Consider the following 17,782-nt stretch of genomic DNA (forward strand, 5'->3'; position numbering starts at 1 on the left):
TTAGCTTCAGTTTTGTTTAATTTGATTTCTCATACTTTAACATATTTGAAAGATAATCAATTTCTGTATGAGAAATTTAATGATGGTTTAAGTCATAGAGAAAATAAGATAAATAGTACTCTCTAGAATCTTTTTAAAATACCCTTTTCCTTCTTTGCTTTAGAAGTAGAACAGACACCCCTTCAAGAAGCTTTGAATCAACTGATGAGACAATTGCAGAGGTAAATGTTTTTGCCAACATTTTTATAACATGGAAATCGAAATGGGAAATATAGATTCAAGCTATTTTTTTTTTAAGCCACATTTTGTGGCCTAAATCCAAATGTACTTGATTTAAAGTGGATGATAAATATTTTGCCTGGCAATAGAAGTACTCCAAGAGGCTGGCTTTTAAATGTTCTCATTTGGTTTGTTTTAACTGGCAGCTTAAAGAGTGTTACATAATACCCTTAATGGCAATTACTCCTTAATCTAAAGTAACTTCTGATGTTAAAGCTTTAAACTAGGAGTAAACAATACGGATATTTCCACTTTACAAATAGATGAAAATACCTTCTGTATGTTTGTGCATTGCTTATCATGTAATTCAACAATTACTGTCTGGGGGAAGAAACAAAATACCATGTAGGATTTGTGACCCTCTCTTAAATGCATAAATTTGCTCTAAAAAGTAGAATATCTGGATAAAACCAATGTTAAGTTCTTAAAAGGGAAAATAATAACTTGATCTTTATTAAAATATTTGTTTTGAGGAGTTAGCGTCGTGGCTCAGCAGAAACAAATCTGACTGGGATCCACAAGGATGCAGGTTCGATCCCTGACCTCGCTCAGTGGATTAAGGAGCCAGCATTGCTGCAAGATGTGGTATAGGTTGCAGACGAGGCTCAGATCCCGCATTGCTGTGGCAGTGGTGTAGGCCAGCGGCTACAGCGCCAATTCAACCTCCAGCCTGGGAACCTCCATATGCCTCAAGTGAGGCCCTAAAAAGACAAACAGACAATATTTATTGTGATACCTCTCTTTACTTAGAATTTGAATTTTCAGCTTGAAGACATTTACATTATGTGCAGAGGATTCATGGGTATAAGGCATGTAGTCTAACAATGAACTTGTCACTGTGACAGACTTATATGTCAACCCCAGAACACATCATAAATGATTTTTGAAGATAAAGCCTCTAGTGCTATCTGTACTCAACACCTATTCACCTTTGCAGTTAAGGTCAGAAATTAGTGGCTTCTCTTCCTTTTTGGTGTTACAGAACAGTTGAGAAAATTACAGCTCAAGTCTTTACATTTGAATAAATCATTCATTACTTGTCCCAAAGGAGTGAACAGGTAAGTATTGAGCATTCCAATTCAGAATGTATGACTGTAAAGCATTTTATCTACTTTTTCATTTTTTTCTTTACAACGTAAGTCCATAATGTAGGTCAGTGATGTCACCTTAAAAGAAACCTACTTACCATAGTCTCTCTTAGTCCAAGGATATTCACATTGCTCAGAACATTTTGGGAATTAAGAACCCAGAGCCACATTTTTTTTTAATAGCCTTAATGATTCTTCATCTTTGAGGCTCAGCACAAATGCTGGTAAAGAATATAATTGACCAAGTTTAGTAATGCCATTTATGGTCAAACCAAGTAGGACTCTATATTAAAATGACTAATTCTAGGGGGTCTCCGTAATTTTCTCTGAGAAAGTCCTCCAGAGAAGCTTCATGGTGTTATTCACAGTGGCTACTATGGGCAGCATGCATTCAGATGTAGAAGTTCCAGACTGGATATTTTGCTTATTCTCTAGTCTTGCAGCCTAGGCATCCTGCTAGGAGGAACAAAGGCAGTTTCACACACACCTGAGTTTGGACTCCATCTCTCTGTTTCATCAGATTTGTGACCTAGAACAAATGATTTTTCCTCTCAGCCTCAGTATCCTCATCTAGGTGAGGTTATTGCCTCCTTGATAGCTTTTGTGAGGATTGGATAGAAAACAATATTAAGTGTTGGAGTTCCCGTCGTGGCTCAGTGGTTAACGAATCCGACTAGGAACCATGAGGTTGCGGGTTCGATCCCTGGCCTTGCTCAGTGGGTTAAGGATCCAGCATTGCCATGAGCTGTGGTGTAGGTTGCAGACGTGGCTCGGATCCCAAGTTGCTGTGGCTGTGGTGTAGGCTGGCAGCTACAGCTCCGATTCGACCCCTAGCCTGGGAACCTCCATATGCTGCAGGAGCGGCCCAAGAAATGGCAAAAAGACAAAAAAAAAAGAAAAAAGAAAACAATATTAAGTGTCTACCATTGGACCTGGCCTGTAATAAATACACTTTTTAAATTGCCACTATTAATATTTTTAAACCATATTGTTGCTTTGATTTTTTGGAGTAAGAAAGCTTTGGTATGCCAGATTTCCAGAGGAAAATGTCAGCCTGATGAACTAATCATATAGAGCAGTGGTTCTCAACCCTGTCAATATTGGATATACAAAAACTCAACCCTAGAGGAACCAGTGCCTGGACCCACTCTCCTTTCCCCAAGAGATTCTCATGTAGTGGGTCTAGGGTAAGCCTCCCACCCCACTGGGATTTTTTAAAGCTCTTCTAATGATTGTCATGCACAGCCAGAGTTAAGAACCCCTGACAGAAAGCACTGGATCTCAAGTTTCAGGGTTGAGGGCCTTTTTAATATTGGCTTTTCGAGTATCCTTTACAAACACAATAGAAATTGTATCCATTGATTAAGAAACTATATATACAGTCATCCCTTCGGATTCACGGGGGATTGATTTCAGGAGCCCCAGGGGATACCAAAATCCAAGCTGCTCAGATCCCTGATGTAGAATGGCAGTAGTGCAGTGAATATAGTCAGCCCTTTGTGTCTGCATTTGGCAAACCCACAGATACATAGGTCCGGGTATACTCACGAGGATGCAACAATTCTGTGGTGCACCAAGAGTGCAAACCTATAGTTAGAAACCAATGTGGAAGATGGCAGATGTGCATTCAGTTTTTATTTCTGCCTTTTTCCTCAATGATTCATAAAAATAGTACAAACCTCCCAAAGTACAAGACATTGGTCACTTAGTCTAGGTTTTTTATTTTGTTTCATTTTTCTCTACGTAGAAGGTGCTACAAATTAATTAAGCTGCATGTTTTAAAAGATTCTCTCTTAAGGGTACAATTTGTATATAAAAACATCTTAAGCTTGTTAAATAGTTAGGTCTTTAAAATCATTACTTCAGTTTTCAGTGGAAAACATTAGCCCACTACAAATTCTTTCTGCATCTAAAGGGTTTCCTCTGGCTTCTGCTCCTTGACCAGTAGGTTTGTTTGTAGTAGAAATAAAATTGCCTTTTTCCCATGTCTTCACAGAAAAGATCCAAGTGCTTTCTTTTCATTTCCTGTGACTGATTTTATTGCTCCCGGCTACTCCATGATCATTAAACACCCAATGGATTTTAGCACCATGAAAGAAAAGATCAAGAACAATGATTACCAGTCCATAGAAGAACTAAAGGTACTTTTTCTGTGTTGAAAACATAGGCTGAGCTATGCTACAAAGTAACATGGCAGTTCGGTTGAGAATAAGACTTTTCGTAAGGATAACTTGATCCCCTTGCTGTACAGTGGGAAAAAAATAAATAAAATAAATTAAAAAAAAATAAAATAAAGACTTTTGGATCCTGTGTGTACAAAATCTTGGTAGAAATCTGCATGTCTGGTATTCAGGGTCTTTCTGAAGTTTATTTTAATATCAAAATATATTTTTCTGTCATAGAAAACATTTTTGAGCTTGGTGATGGAAAACCAGACAAACTAACCCATTTTCTGTCTTTTATTATTTTGTGGATTTTGGTAAAATTTTGAATTTTGTGTGTTCTGCAAAGTATTTTCTCAACTTCTAAGCTAAAAGATGTTTGGTTTTTAATTTTAGATCAATAGAGGTAAAATCAGTATTTTTTTAAATTAAAGTATAGTTCATTTACAGTATTAGTTTCAAGTATATAGCAAAGTGATTCAGTTACTTTTTTTTTTCAGATTATTTTCCATTATAGGTTATTAAAAGACAGTGAATAAAATCTGTATTTTAAGGGAAGTTGATTTAGTTTCTTTTTCTATTTCTAGACATTTTCTGATAAATTGGCTTATCCAGAAGTACCAAACAAGTTTTAATTACATACGTTGAAAGTCATTTGCTCCCTGAGTTCACTTCACTATATGTTTAGCATATCTTTTTATGAAAATGAAATTAAAAACTTAACCTACAAGCTGCCAAGATGATATATCTCCGTAATATTATAGTTGAAATTTTTTCCATTTTTAAATAGCCTTGGTATTATGTTGGTTTCAGAGTTACACTTTTCATTTTAATGTTCCAGAAAAAAGGAATCCGTGGTTTTTTTAAAATTTGCTCTGTACCAAACCATCTCAAACATAACTGAACTGGTATAGATAATGTCTATTTTACCTAAGTTTTCTCTGTGTGAACATTATAGTGTTCACCTGACCCAAGGGCTAGAACCTAATCAGTTATAAAAGGAAAATAAAACAGCAAGCATTATCTTTACTTGGTCTCTCTTTTTTTTTTTTTCATCCATGTTGATCAGCTGAAATTTGTGACTAACACCAGCTTTTAATGCTGTCTTTACTATCAGCTTGAATGTGTGGATAATATTTCACTTACTCTGAAAAACTGGAATTTTATTCAGAGAAATGCAGACTTCTCCCAGCTTTTCATCTGGTGAAAATTAGGCTAGAACTGTTTATTTCAGCATATTTCTGACCTTATTATTGCTTAATAGAAAATTTATTCACAGTTTTTTTTCCATTTTATGAATAATTTTTCTCTAGTCTTCCTCTTGTGATGACAGGAGGGAGAAGTATGCCCCCCTAAGTGTTTTGAGCAAATGTTTAAGATTTATCATGATTGAAACAAACATGTATTTTTAACTTTCTAGAGTTTTATACATTACTACATTTTTTTACCTCAGGAAAATTCAGTAGCCTGATGTAATATTTATTAGCTTATCCAGTTCATTAGTTTGTTCAATTTTTATTGCTATTATTATTACATGAATGTATGCAGAAAGGTCATTCAGCCTTGTGATTCATGGAATCTACAGATAGCCTTAACAGATCAGACCTGTAATCAATAGAGCAATCCATTTTCCTCTTGCCAGTTATAGATAGACCAGTGGTCATCTAGTGTCTCTCCTCACTTGCCCCTCCTTTCAAATATATAAATTATTACATATTTAATAATTCTTAATGAATGGAAGCTTTTCAGATTATCTGTAGCAAGAGTTCTTAACCTGGGGTCCTTTGGGTAGCCATGGATGAGCCTTTAGGCTGACCAGAAACTTCATAAAATTACATGAACATTTTTGTGTTCCCCTTTCTGTGTATGCTTGAGGAGTAGATCCATAGAGTCCATCATATTCTTAGGGATCCAGGACCTAACTTATTAGAGACGTGGCCAAGAACTGAGGATGCACACGTACTACATCTACTTCAATACCAAATATATTCATGACCCTTAAGTCAGTCTTCTCAGATGCTTCTAGGTAATATTCACTCTACCAGTTTTCATTACATTACATATTCTGAGCTGCCATCCTAGTTATTAAATAGCGCGGCTTGAATGTTTTGTTTGAGATTTGGAGGAGGAGTTTGGGAGTCCTTTTTGCTGGGTTTTTATCATTTTAACTTAGTAAGGCCTTGACATAATCACTCTCACATTTATACAATGTAAAATTTTCTTAACCATGAAAATACACAGTGGGATTGAGTTCTCTAGCACATGTGCATACTTTGAAATTTGAACCATAAGTACCCTTTTGATAATTTGCCTACTCCAGTTACATGTTGTAACTCCTTGAGGTTGTATGGGTTTATTTCACATTGGCATGATTTTGCAACATTCTGCACATTATGTTTAGCTTATAATAGTATGCAAACACTTAAAATTACTGTAAATGTTATGCCATTTTTGGTCAGTTCATTTGAATTTGGTAGGAAATATTGTGGTAACTTAGCATTGTCCCAGTTTTCAGTCAAGTTCTGAAATAAAGTTCTTAATTTATAAGTGTAAAATAAACATGTTTGTTTTAAAACTAAAAATAGGGTTTCCCTTGCAGCACAGAATGTTAAGGATCTGGCCTTGTCGCTGCAGTGGCTTGGGTTGCTGCTCTGGGGCAGGTTCAGTTCCTGGCCTGGGATCTTCCGCATGTGGCCAAAAAAAGAAAAAAACTAAGAATAATGTTTTTTAATTAAATGAACTACTCAAGTTAAAATTATTAAATGTAAGAAGTATTCTAATTTTTTTTTTTTTTCCTTTTTAGGGCCGCACCTGAAGCATGTGGAAGTTCCCAGACTAGGCATCGAATTGGAACTGCCACTGCCAGCCTACTCCATAGCCACAACACCACCAGCTCCGAGCCACATCTGCAACCTACACTGTAGCTCATGGCAACACCAGATCCTTAACCCACTGAGTGAGGCTAGGGAACGAACCCACATCCTCATGGATACAAGTTCATTTCCACTGAGCCACAACAGGAACTCCTCTCTTTTATGTGTGCAGTAAGATTATACTGAGGAATTCCATTTTAAAGTTTCTCTCGGAATCAAAAGTTTATGTAGTTTCTCTAGACTATTAAAGAATTTATAAAGGAATATAGTGGGATATTTATTTATTTATTGTCTATTTAGGGCCACACCATGGCATGTGGAAGTTCCCAGGCCAGGGGTCAAATCAGAACTGTAGCCACCTGCCTACACCACAGCCACAGCAATGCCAGATCTGAGCCTCATCTGCGACTTACACAGTTCACGGCAACGCCAGATCCTTAACCCAGTGGTCAAGGCCGGAGATTGAACCCATGTCCTCATGGATACCAGTCGGGTTTGTTACCGCTGAACCACAACAGGAACTCCTGTAGTGGGATATTTAAACTGATTTAGCTGTATTTGTTTTAGTGACTTTTAAAACTTAGTAAATTGCTGTTAATGTTTAGTAAACAATAAAAGATTAGATTTTCTGTTGTTTTTGGGGGTTTTTTTTGTTTTTGTTCTTTGCTGTCATTTTTAGTTTTGAGGAGCTGCATGATTTCAAACTGGGATAGGAAGGCACTTTGTTTTGTTTTAATGCATTTCCTTCTTAATATTTTCTCTGCAGGATAACTTCAAATTAATGTGTACTAATGCTATGATTTACAACAAACCGGAGACCATTTATTATAAAGCTGCTAAGAAGCTGTTGCACTCAGGGATGAAAATTCTTAGCCAGGTAAAGGAAATTCTTTGTCATAAATAATAACTTACTATAAAATCTATATCCCTTTGTTTTTTGGTCATAGTGATACAGATCCAATACAGTACTGGTTTTATTTTAAAGGCAGGTCATATTTAAGTAGGAAATATTAAATGAAAAAAAGAAGGAAATTAAAGCAGGAAGATTCTCATTTGGAATTGATAAAAATAAGTAGTGGCATTCACTTATTTAGAAACTGTCAAATTGGTATTCACTAGATAGACTTATATTTGCTGTGAAAGAAACATCAGCCTGAATTCCAGAATAGGATAGATTCGATGAATTATGAGACCTTTTAGGAGGAAAGCTACTTTGCTTTTGTAAGGATGGAGTCTACTGTTCTCCTTCAAGTAGAAAGAAACTAAATGTACAAATGAGCAGTAACTTGGAATTTTCTCAAAGCCACCTCCCCACAGGAGCAGACTCTCCCTTAAAGGACAAGAAGTGGTGTGTAGTAAGGCATTTGAGATGGGAGAAACATGTGCAAAGACATGGACACATCATCATCAAGCTTCAGGAGGGAGCTTAAATTTGATAACTTATTCAAAACAGAGATACCGTAAATAGAAGCAGAGCATTACAGGAGTGGCATCGCTGAATGATGGCTGACAGAAGATCTCGAAGGGTAAATTGAGGTGATTGATGGCATTAATCTGCTGGGAGCAAAGGAGAGCTCACAAGATTAAGTCACATCTTTTGAGGTTTTGCTCATGGTTCCAGGTAGGATAGAAAATTAACTGAGATAATCCTGGCCTCTTGCCCTGGCAGGAAGTCAGAGGACTCTTAGCCCTTTTCCACCAGTGTGTGGACCTTGGGCAAGACTGACCACTCGGGACCTCAGTGTTCTCATCTGGAGAGGAAAAGGTTTAGTCTGAGATCTCCAAGGTAATTACTAGCATCAGTATGCTGATTCTCAGCAAGAACTAGAGTAGGGAGGAGAGCAAGAAGAACAGATAGGAGAAGGATTTTGCAAAGAAGAAATGAGTGGCTACAAGGCCTAGGAAGAAGGAAGAGAAATCAGAATCAAGGGCTTGAGCTGAGAGTCGGAGGTTAGAGGATAGTAGAAGTGAGTCCTGTGTAAATGCACATGGTTTGCCATTTTTATGGTGATCAGTTGTATCACAGTTTTACATTTGAAGAATTGCCTTGGTGTGCAGATGTCTGAGTGTCTGTGTGCTTGGCTCTGAAAGATGCTTGGATTCACTTAACTAGGAAAAGAAAAACATTTGGATTGATGATCATTCTTGCACTCCTAATATTTAGACAACGTCAGTTCCCACCCTTTCCTAAAGACTTGGGAAGCTGTAATGTAAGCCAGTTACCATCTTTGGCAAAGTCTTCAGAGGAAAGGGAAATATAAAATGTTTATCCCACTCTTTGCAGCAAGACTGAGACTCCAAAACCAAGCCATATTCTAGGTTTTAAAACCTGCAAATATTTGTTATTTCTGAATTTGAAGTAAAACTGCACCCAGCAAATACAGTCCTTAGTCACTACAAAATATGTACATTGAGTTTTTAGGATAAATTTTTATTTGCAGACATAACATATCCGAAGTAAATTTATCAATTCTGATTTACCAGTTTTCTCACCTTTAAGTAGTGTAGTTAATATAACATACAAAAGATTCCAGTATCTCTTGCATTTTACAGGGGGTGGGAGGGCTGGAAGCACAGAAAATAAACTTTCTTCTCCACTTTCCCTTTTCTCTCTCTGTTGTCTTCCTTTTTTTCAGATCTCTTCCTGTTGAGGAGCCCTACCCATCCTGTGTTATAGCTTCCTGTTGACTGTTCTCTCCACCCTAGATGGGAGGGATCCTTACAACAGTGATTTTTACACATTTAAATTTAGACCTTCTAAGTCACTCTTCTAATAGCACATCTCCCAAGAGAGCCCAGTGCACCCTTCCATGAATGGTGTCTTTTTACAGATAACTGGTTTTGAATGTTCAGTGTAAAAATTGTAGAGCAGTTCATTCATCATTTTTTTCACATACAAATAGTGACTGTTAGTGGATATATTATTTTTACAAAGAAATGGAATATGTAGAATAACTTATGACCTCCTAAATAAATACCAAATGCTGCATTATAGTATAAATTTGTAGTATAGTGGCTTTGGATCAGAGTAATGGAGATTCAAGTCCTGGCTCTGTCAAGATGCTCTGTGACCCCAGACAGGCCATGTAACCTTTCTCAGCCTTTTTCTGGTCACATAAAATGGCCTAACAATAGTGCTTACCTCATAGAATTTCGCCCGGTATGTGGGTAAGTACTCACTAGGTGTTAGCTATTATCAGTGGCAAGGAATCAAGCCGCCTTAGTCATTTTCAAAATCGAGAATTGATGAACTGTGCTGATTTGAAGACATTCAAATTACCAATAAAGAAAGACACTGCTTCTGGAATAAAGTGAATTAAACTCAGCTTTTTTCCATGACTTATGTTGAAATCCAGAAAACTTCTCTAATTGAACGATTTTTTTTTTGTCTTTTTTGTTGTTGTTGTTGTTGTTGTTGTTGCCATTTCTTGGGCCGCTCCCGTGGCATATGGAGGTTCCCAGGCTAGGGGTTGAATCGGAGCTGTAGCCACCGGCCTACGCCAGAGCCACAGCAACGCGGGATCCGAGCCACGTCTGCAACCTACACCACAGCTCACAGCAACGCCGGATCGTTAACCCACTGAGCAAGGGCAGGGATCGAACCCGCAACCTCATGGTTCCTAGTTGGATTCATTAACCACTGCGCCACGATGGGAACTCCTAATTGAACGATTTTAATTTTATACATGTTGCGTTTTTTTTAAATCCCCAAATGTTCTTAATGTAGATTCTGCTTTATAAAATTCTACAATGGAAATTAAAAGGTTACTGAGAACTTTGTAGAGTTCCCATTGTGGCTCAGCTGGTTAAGAACCCGACATAGTGTCCATGAAGATGCGGGTTCAAGCCCTGGCCTTGCTCGGTGGGTTAAAATCCAGCATTGCCTCCAGCTGCTGCATAGGCGTAAGATGTGGTTTGGATCTGGTATTAGCTGTGGTTGTGGCGTAGGCTGGCAGCTGCAGCTCCAATTTGGCCCCTAGCCTGGGAGCTTACATGTGCTGCAGGTGTGGCCCTAAAAAGAGGGGGGAAAAGAAGTTACTGAGAACTATGTGATCTAAGCCCATTTATTTAGCCAACATTTATTGAATACCTACAACAAGCCAACCTCTGCTTCAGGTACTAAAAATAAAAAAGTAAGAAATGGCTAAAGTGACATACACAGGGGGAAACACAAATGGTCAGTAAAGGCGTAAGAAGTAACCACACACTAGTATTTTTAAAGTATGTATTAAGACCTGTTTTAACAATCAAATCAGCAGTTTTTTAAAATGGTATTCAGTTTGCCATGGATTCAGAGAAAATTTCAAACACTGGTGAAACTTTCAGATAAAGTTGTATAAATTGATATAACTTTTCTGGAAGGCGGTTTGGCAGTAAATATCAAAAGCCTTAAAAATACTCATTTTCTCTGACCTAGGGTTTTCACTTCTAGGATTTATCCTGAAGAGATAGAGACTCCTAAAGACTTTTATTTATAATAGTGGAAACTTGGAAATAAGCTAAATGTCCAATAGGAAGCTGTTAATTAAACCGTGGAAGACACATGGGATGAAATACTATAAATTTGCTTGTTACAGAATGTTCAGGATAATTCCCGTTTGCTAATATTTGTGCAATGCTTAGAAAAAATATGAGATTGATAAACCCGTTAAGACTTTTCCTCTCTGGAGAATAAATTAACACGATTTTTCTTTTCTCCTCTACCCATATCTTTGTCTACAACAAAATATATTATTTAAATGGTTTGAAGATTGTTTTAGAATGCAGTCCAGTAAAAATATCAGGGTCATTTTTCTTGAGGCTCTCCCAGTCTGCACTGCTAACACAGCAGAGTATGATGAGGGAAGGCCCCATCGTGAGAGACAAGAGGCCTGGTCTTGGTCACTGGTTCTGTGACCTTAGGTGAGTCATTTAGCATTTCTGGGCTACATCGTTATTTGAATGACCTCTGTCCTTTGCATTCTTAGTGTCTGTTCTGCAGAAGTCTTCCCTGCTATCGTAGGCAGCCCTAAGGAGACTGCACTCCGTGTTTTATCCAGTGATGAGGACGCTCAGAGTTACAAGGCAGAGCAGTCACTAGAACAGATCTGCCTCTTGAACATTTCTTCAGAAACCTCAAGCCCTTTAACCGTGATGAAAATTTCACAGCATATCAATGCAGTGGAAAATTCAGCACATGTTTCGCAGAATAGAAATAACATTTCTTTGGTCAGAACATTTTGCACTCTGAGGAAGTAGCTGTGCTAACCCCCTTTAACCCTCTTTTATGCTCCTTGAGGCGTATTTTCATGCAGAGAAAAAGGCCGGAGTCATCAGTGGTCATCCCAGGATACCAGAAGCTTCACATGTTGACACGTTCCAGGTTTTACACACCTGAGAAAGAGAAAGTAATCTGTTCAATGTAAAATCTGAACATGCCATTAAATGAAATTTTACTTTTTAAATTTAGTACTGGAAAGTATGCTTAATCTTTATTCACACTTTCTCTTCTATGAATTTTTAATGATGCAGTAAAGTTACAAAGCATTCTCTTATGTTGGAAATTATCTGAGTTGAAGGAAGGGACGTTACTGTCCTGGTTCCTGAATACTCTACTCCGTTGGTGTGATTACATTTAATTGGTTTTTCTTCCCTAGTTAATGACGGGATAAGTACAGACTCTGGTGGGGGAAAAAAAATGCTTCACTTTAAAAATGGGGTGACAAACATGCAATAAGAATACTCTTGAATGTTTTCAGGAGCGAATTCAGAGCCTGAAGCAGAGCATAGACTTCATGGCAGACCTGCAGAAAAGTCGAAAGCAGAAAGATAGAGCAGATACCTCGCCGAGCGGGGAGGACAGCGGCTGCTGGCCGAGGGAGAGGGAGGACTCCGGAGACACTGAGGCACAAGGCTTCAAGAGCCCCAATAAGGAAAATAAAAAGTAAAGAATCTTTGCAATATTAAGGTTAAGCTTCTTTGTCAGTCCGGTGACGGGGGAAATACTGAGTGGAGGCCTGCCTTGGGTCTGTGGTTGGTTGGGTTTGTGGTGAAAGTCCGTTTTGGTGATGTGATACCCCTCTTCTGCTACAGAGCACTGTGTGGGATTGTCCAAACACAATTCCAAAAATAGTTCTGAATGTGTATTCTTTATGAAAGTAATTTGAAAGCCAGCAAGTTATCTTTAGAGGGTCATATTGTTAGTGAATTTATTTTAATAGAACTATTTGTTTAAGAAAAAAAAGCATGTATTCATTACCTCATTCCACAAAGGAGTTGAGACAGTACTTAAGCCTAAGCACAGTTAAAGCTACTTTATAAACACATGGCTGTCACTGAGATGTGTGCATGTTTTCCACTCAACGTCAGCTAGTAGGATCAGTAATGAACCACTGGTCCTTCCAGGCAGCAGCTGGTGTGGCTGGATACGGTCCTGCTCATACCACTGCCCACCAGCCCCGACGCCCAGCACCTCGCCGACAGCTCTGGGAGAGGGTTTCAGCAGCTTGGATGTTTGCTGTCATAATGCAAAGAAAGTAAACTTGTGCCAAAGTTTTTGTTTTATTTCTAAGGTTTATACGTTTTATTCTTTTTTTTCTTTCTTTTTTTGGGGGGTAGGGGGGAGTGGGGAGGAGGGAGGCACTTATGGCATGTGGAAGTTCCCAGACCAGGGATCTAACCCATGCTGCACTTGTGGGCTGTGCCATGGCTGCCGCAATGCCAGATCCTTAACCTGCTGCTCCACAAGGGAACTTCTACGTTTATACGTCTGTGTGTGTGTGTGCGTTGGCCAGGTTTATGCATTTTAAATATATGTTTATTTTAAATTTTAATTTTAAAAATTGAACTTAAACAAACTGTAAATAAAATAAAGCAGCGAGTTCCCATTGTGCCTTAGCAGTAACAAACCCGACTAATATCCATGAGGACAGAGGTTCAATCCCTGGCCTTGCTCAGTAGGTTAAGGATCCAATGTTGCTGTGAGCTGTGGTGTAGGTCACAGACGCAGCTTGGATCTGGCGTGGCTGTGGCTGTGGCTGTGGCGTAGGCCGGCCCACTGTAGCTCCAATTTGACCCCTAGCCTGGGAACTTTCATATGCTGCAGGTTCAGCCCTTAAAAAAAAAAAAAAAATGTACATCCCTCTCCCTTTAAAATATATTTGAGGTAAAATTCATTTCTGTGAATGTACTAAGAAAAATGTTTAAAGCAGATAACACTGGACAAAAAAAGGGAGGAAACTACCCAGCATACTTGGTTTGTTTGCTTTACTGCTTGTGTGATATTAGGGCCCCTTACCAGGCCATTAAGGCACAGTGTTTTAATTAGTGCCAGTAGTGCAAATTTCTCCACTTTAGTTGTATTCGTATTTGGAATTACATTTTAATGTTTTCATCTTTTTTTTTTTTACTTAGTATTAATGTGTGTTTTCAGGAAAGACAAAGATGTGCTTGAAGATAAATTTAAAAGCAATAATTTAGAAAGAGAGCAGGAGCAGATTGACCGCATTGTTAAGGAATCTGGAGGAAAGCTGACCAGGCGGCTGGTTAATAGTCAGGTGATGAAGCTTTTTCATTTTTTACATAACCTACTGATTCAGGTTGTCTGAAACTTTTCGTTTTTAAGTTGCTTGTGTACTTCCAGTCTGTATCTGCCATAGTGCTCTTCAGGACAGCATTCACGGAAGAAAAAGTAATATATTTGTTTTTAAAGTACATAATATTATCCTCACTTGACGGATGAAGGGGTTTGGGATAGGTGTTTTTTTAAGTGATGTTAATACGTTCTGAAGTTGGAAAATGAAGCACGTACTTTAAGCTTACCAGAAAACATTTATATACCGGTCTTTTGCACTCATACTGTTTAGCACATTGGCTTTAAGACCAGATGAATTCATATATGACTTGGGGCAAGTCACTCCCCTTCCCTGGCCTTTAGTATCCTTTTGTAATAGAGTGAGCAGAACTCTGTGGCCTTAAGGACCCACACAGCTCTTTAAAAATCTGAGATGTCGCTAACCTTCATGTCTTTAACCCATCAGCTCCTATGTACGTGGAGACAAGTGTGAAAGTTGATGACTGAGTACAAGGTGATAGCCACCTATAATATTGGTTAGACTAAACATATATGAGTTACATATATGATATACAAAACTTTATGCCATTTGAATACTTTGGGTCATTGCAGTGTGAATTTGAAAGGAGAAAGCCAGACGGAACAACAACATTGGGACTTCTCCATCCTGTGGATCCTGTTGTTGGAGGTAGGTTGACAGAATTAGACTGTGCATGAACTTGATGCTAATTTGGCAATGAACAGTAGCCTTGGTTAACGTTTTAAAGCAGCAAGTCTGAATATTGCTAAACCCAACTGTGTCATTGTCCACAAAGAACTTCCCTAGGCCTGTGTATTTCATGCTAACAGCTAGCCTAACTTTATTTCATCCCAAAATAGGTACTATAAATCATTTTCTTTAAAATATAAAAGTTCCTGGAATATCATACCTACCATTAACAAAGCCAAAATACTAAGCAGTAACTTCTAGCTCTGGTTTTAAGAGACTGTGGTATAAAGGTCCAGTTATTTCTTGAAGTAGCTTAAAACCCTCAGATTATGGCATAGTAAATTTAATTGGCTTTTTTTTTTGTCATTCGTCTTTTTAGGGCCGCACCTGTGGCATATGGAGGTTCCCAGGCTGGGGATTGAATTGTCACGGTAGCTGCCGGCCCACGCCTCAGCCACAGCAACGCAGGATCCAAGCCATGTCTGCGACCTACACCACAACTCATGGCAATACCAGATCCTTAACCCACTGAGCAGGGCCAGGGATCGAACCTCATGGATACTAGTCAGGTTCGTTAACCACTGAGCCACAATGGGAACTCCTTAATTGGCTTTTTAATTTCAGAGAATAAAATGAACATATATGCCATGTAGTACCTTAATAGTAATGAAATAATACATAGTTAATGACATTATGTCTTTCACTGTGGTTGATGAAGTTTTTATAATGGTTGAGAATCACTGTCATATTTATATTTTTCTCAAAAGATATTTTAATGGAGATAGTATAGGGAATATTTTAAAATTTGATGTAAGAATGGGAATTTTTTGTCATCCAACAGGGGAGTAAATCATGTATTGTGATAAGCAAATATGAGTGTGTTAATTTATTTTATAAATATCTATTTTTATACCACTGTTAGGGGAGAGAGAATTGGAGATACAAAAATGAATAATGACAGAATGCCTGCACGTGGCTGCGATCCAGCGTGGCTGTGATCCAGTGTGGCTGTGGTGCAGGCTGGCAGCTGCAGGTCCGATTAGACCCCTAGCCTGGGAACTTCCATATGCCACCGGTGTGGTCCTTAAAAAGAGAGAGAGCGCGCTGGTCTCCAGTACTCCAGTATTTATTGTTTGCTATGAGCAAGGCACTCTCTACGGAGCTTGAAGTGTACAAAGGGGGGCAAAGCAGGAAGAGCCAAGTCCCTTCCTCTTATGTTCTGTGGGGTGAGGGAAAGGAGGACCCAAAAAAGAATCATGTGAAGAGATGGTGACTTGTCTACTGCGAATCCGTTCAGCAGAGTAACAGCACAGCAGAGTAGTAAGTAACAGGAGATGTACCTGTCTGGTGTCTGGGGGTCAGACACGGCTTTTTGAAGAGATGTTTGGGTTGAGCCCAAAATGGTGAGTAAGGGATTGGGAAATGGCAGGTCAAAAAAAAAAAAAAAAAACCTTGAAGCAGAGAAGAGGAAGAGCTTGATGCATTTTAAGACTGAACAGGCAAGCCTATCAGTGTACTCTTTTAGCCTTGCATTCCACTCTTGAAATGCTGAAGAAGGAAAACATTATTAGTCTCCTTAACTTAGAAGAAAAGGAACTAGTGCTCGGTTTTCAAAGTGAAGGCCATTTTTTACTTTCACTTGAAGTTTTCATAGTAGAATCTTTCAGAGTCTCAGGTCAAAGAAAAGGCCACAGGATTCAGAACATTGCTCTTTCTAGTGTATGTGTGGTGAAAATTTGGTGATAAGAGATACAACTAAATTGACTTAGGTGACCCCTCAAGATCTGCCCCTTTCTTTGTACCTGGGCTTCTGGTCTCTGCTCTTGGTCTGGTTCTTGGGGTTCACCCTTACAGCAGCTGACTTGACTGCTAACACTTAAAGCAGCTCCCCTGGGAGGCCAGTTGACTGGTTTAAGATGGAGGATGCCCCAGTTGACGTCTCAGTTTCATCCTCTTGGTTGGAGGTACCATTATCAATTAGGACACCAAATTCCAGACTGCTTACCAAGCAAATCTGATGTACACATTTGAAGTTTCTCACAAGTGCGTTTATTTTATCTCAGTGATCACCTGTGCAAGTGGACGCTGTTCCAGGGTCATGTTACAAAACTGAGATCTTCTTCAGGAGAAAACACCCTTTCTGTTGGATTTTGCCAGAGACCCTTGTGCTTGGCCTCGATTCTTATTCTTGCATCACAGATTTCCATTGTCATTACAGGGGTTCATTCCTCGTTTGCAGCTCTCACATCTTTAAGGGCTGTTCTTCCCTGCACTATAAGTCTGCCTCTTGTAGAGATTAATTTATCCTGAATAAAAGTGCTTTTCTTTAATGAGGTATCTTCCCTCACTCAGTCTTTTATTTGACCTTTTCTCCTGGTTTACTTCCATCATCTTAACATTAAAAGGACCAACTTTTATTGTTTTTTAAAGTGAAGTGCAACGTGACTATAAAGAATTTCAGGAGGCAACAGAGCGTAATGAAAAGGACCAGACTTGGGTTCCTGCCTTTCTCAACTCAGATTGTCTTATGTTAAAAATGGGTATAGTGAGGCCGCCCAGAGTCACATAGACTCAGACACTGCAGAGCACCTGGTGGCTCGCTACCACATACACTTCCTCCACCACGCTCCGTCTTATATTTTAGAGCCAGGCTACTGCCCTGTGAGACTGGGCATGACAACTGGAAGACTGCAGTCTGGGGTGAATACTTTGCAGGGGTTCAAAGAAGATAAAAGGAACAAAGTAACTCCAGGTAAGGCTCCCACATGGTGGTGGTTTTTTCTTTTCTCTCTTTCAGGGAATGGGGGGAAGATGCATAATTACCATGAATTGCTTTATACCCTAACTCTCTTTATGACATTTTTGCAACATTAGCTGTTTTTCTAAGAAGAAACAGAAGGAGTTCCTGCTATGGCACAGTAGGTGAAGGATCCAGCTGCTCAGGTCATTGCCGAGGTGTAGCTTCAGTCCCTGGCCTGGCTCAGTGAATTAAGAATCTGGCATTGCCACAGCTGTGGCATAGGTCACAACAGCAGCTCAGATTCAGTCCCTAGCCCAGGAACTTCATATGCTATGGGTACGGCCAAAAAAAAAAAGGAAGAAACTAGAAAATCAGTATT

At 38.9% G+C, this 17,782-nt stretch overlaps 1 protein-coding gene across 1 annotated transcript in view; it reads left to right on the plus strand.

Annotated features, from left to right (window-relative positions):
- The window catches only part of BRD7 (bromodomain containing 7), a 41,266-nt gene that overhangs the window by 16,698 nt on the left and 6,786 nt on the right, over positions 1-17,782 (plus strand). Inside the window, exons 4-10 of the mRNA XM_047791172.1 lie at positions 164-221; positions 3,364-3,508; positions 7,169-7,279; positions 12,141-12,325; positions 13,814-13,937; positions 14,567-14,642; positions 17,308-17,415. Of these exons, the coding sequence (XP_047647128.1) occupies positions 164-221; positions 3,364-3,508; positions 7,169-7,279; positions 12,141-12,325; positions 13,814-13,937; positions 14,567-14,642; positions 17,308-17,415 (807 nt within the window). The remainder of the gene's footprint in view (positions 1-163; positions 222-3,363; positions 3,509-7,168; positions 7,280-12,140; positions 12,326-13,813; positions 13,938-14,566; positions 14,643-17,307; positions 17,416-17,782) is intronic.

The sequence above is a fragment of the Phacochoerus africanus genome, chromosome 8, assembly GCF_016906955.1.
Source record: "Phacochoerus africanus isolate WHEZ1 chromosome 8, ROS_Pafr_v1, whole genome shotgun sequence".
NCBI lineage: Eukaryota > Metazoa > Chordata > Mammalia > Artiodactyla > Suidae > Phacochoerus > Phacochoerus africanus.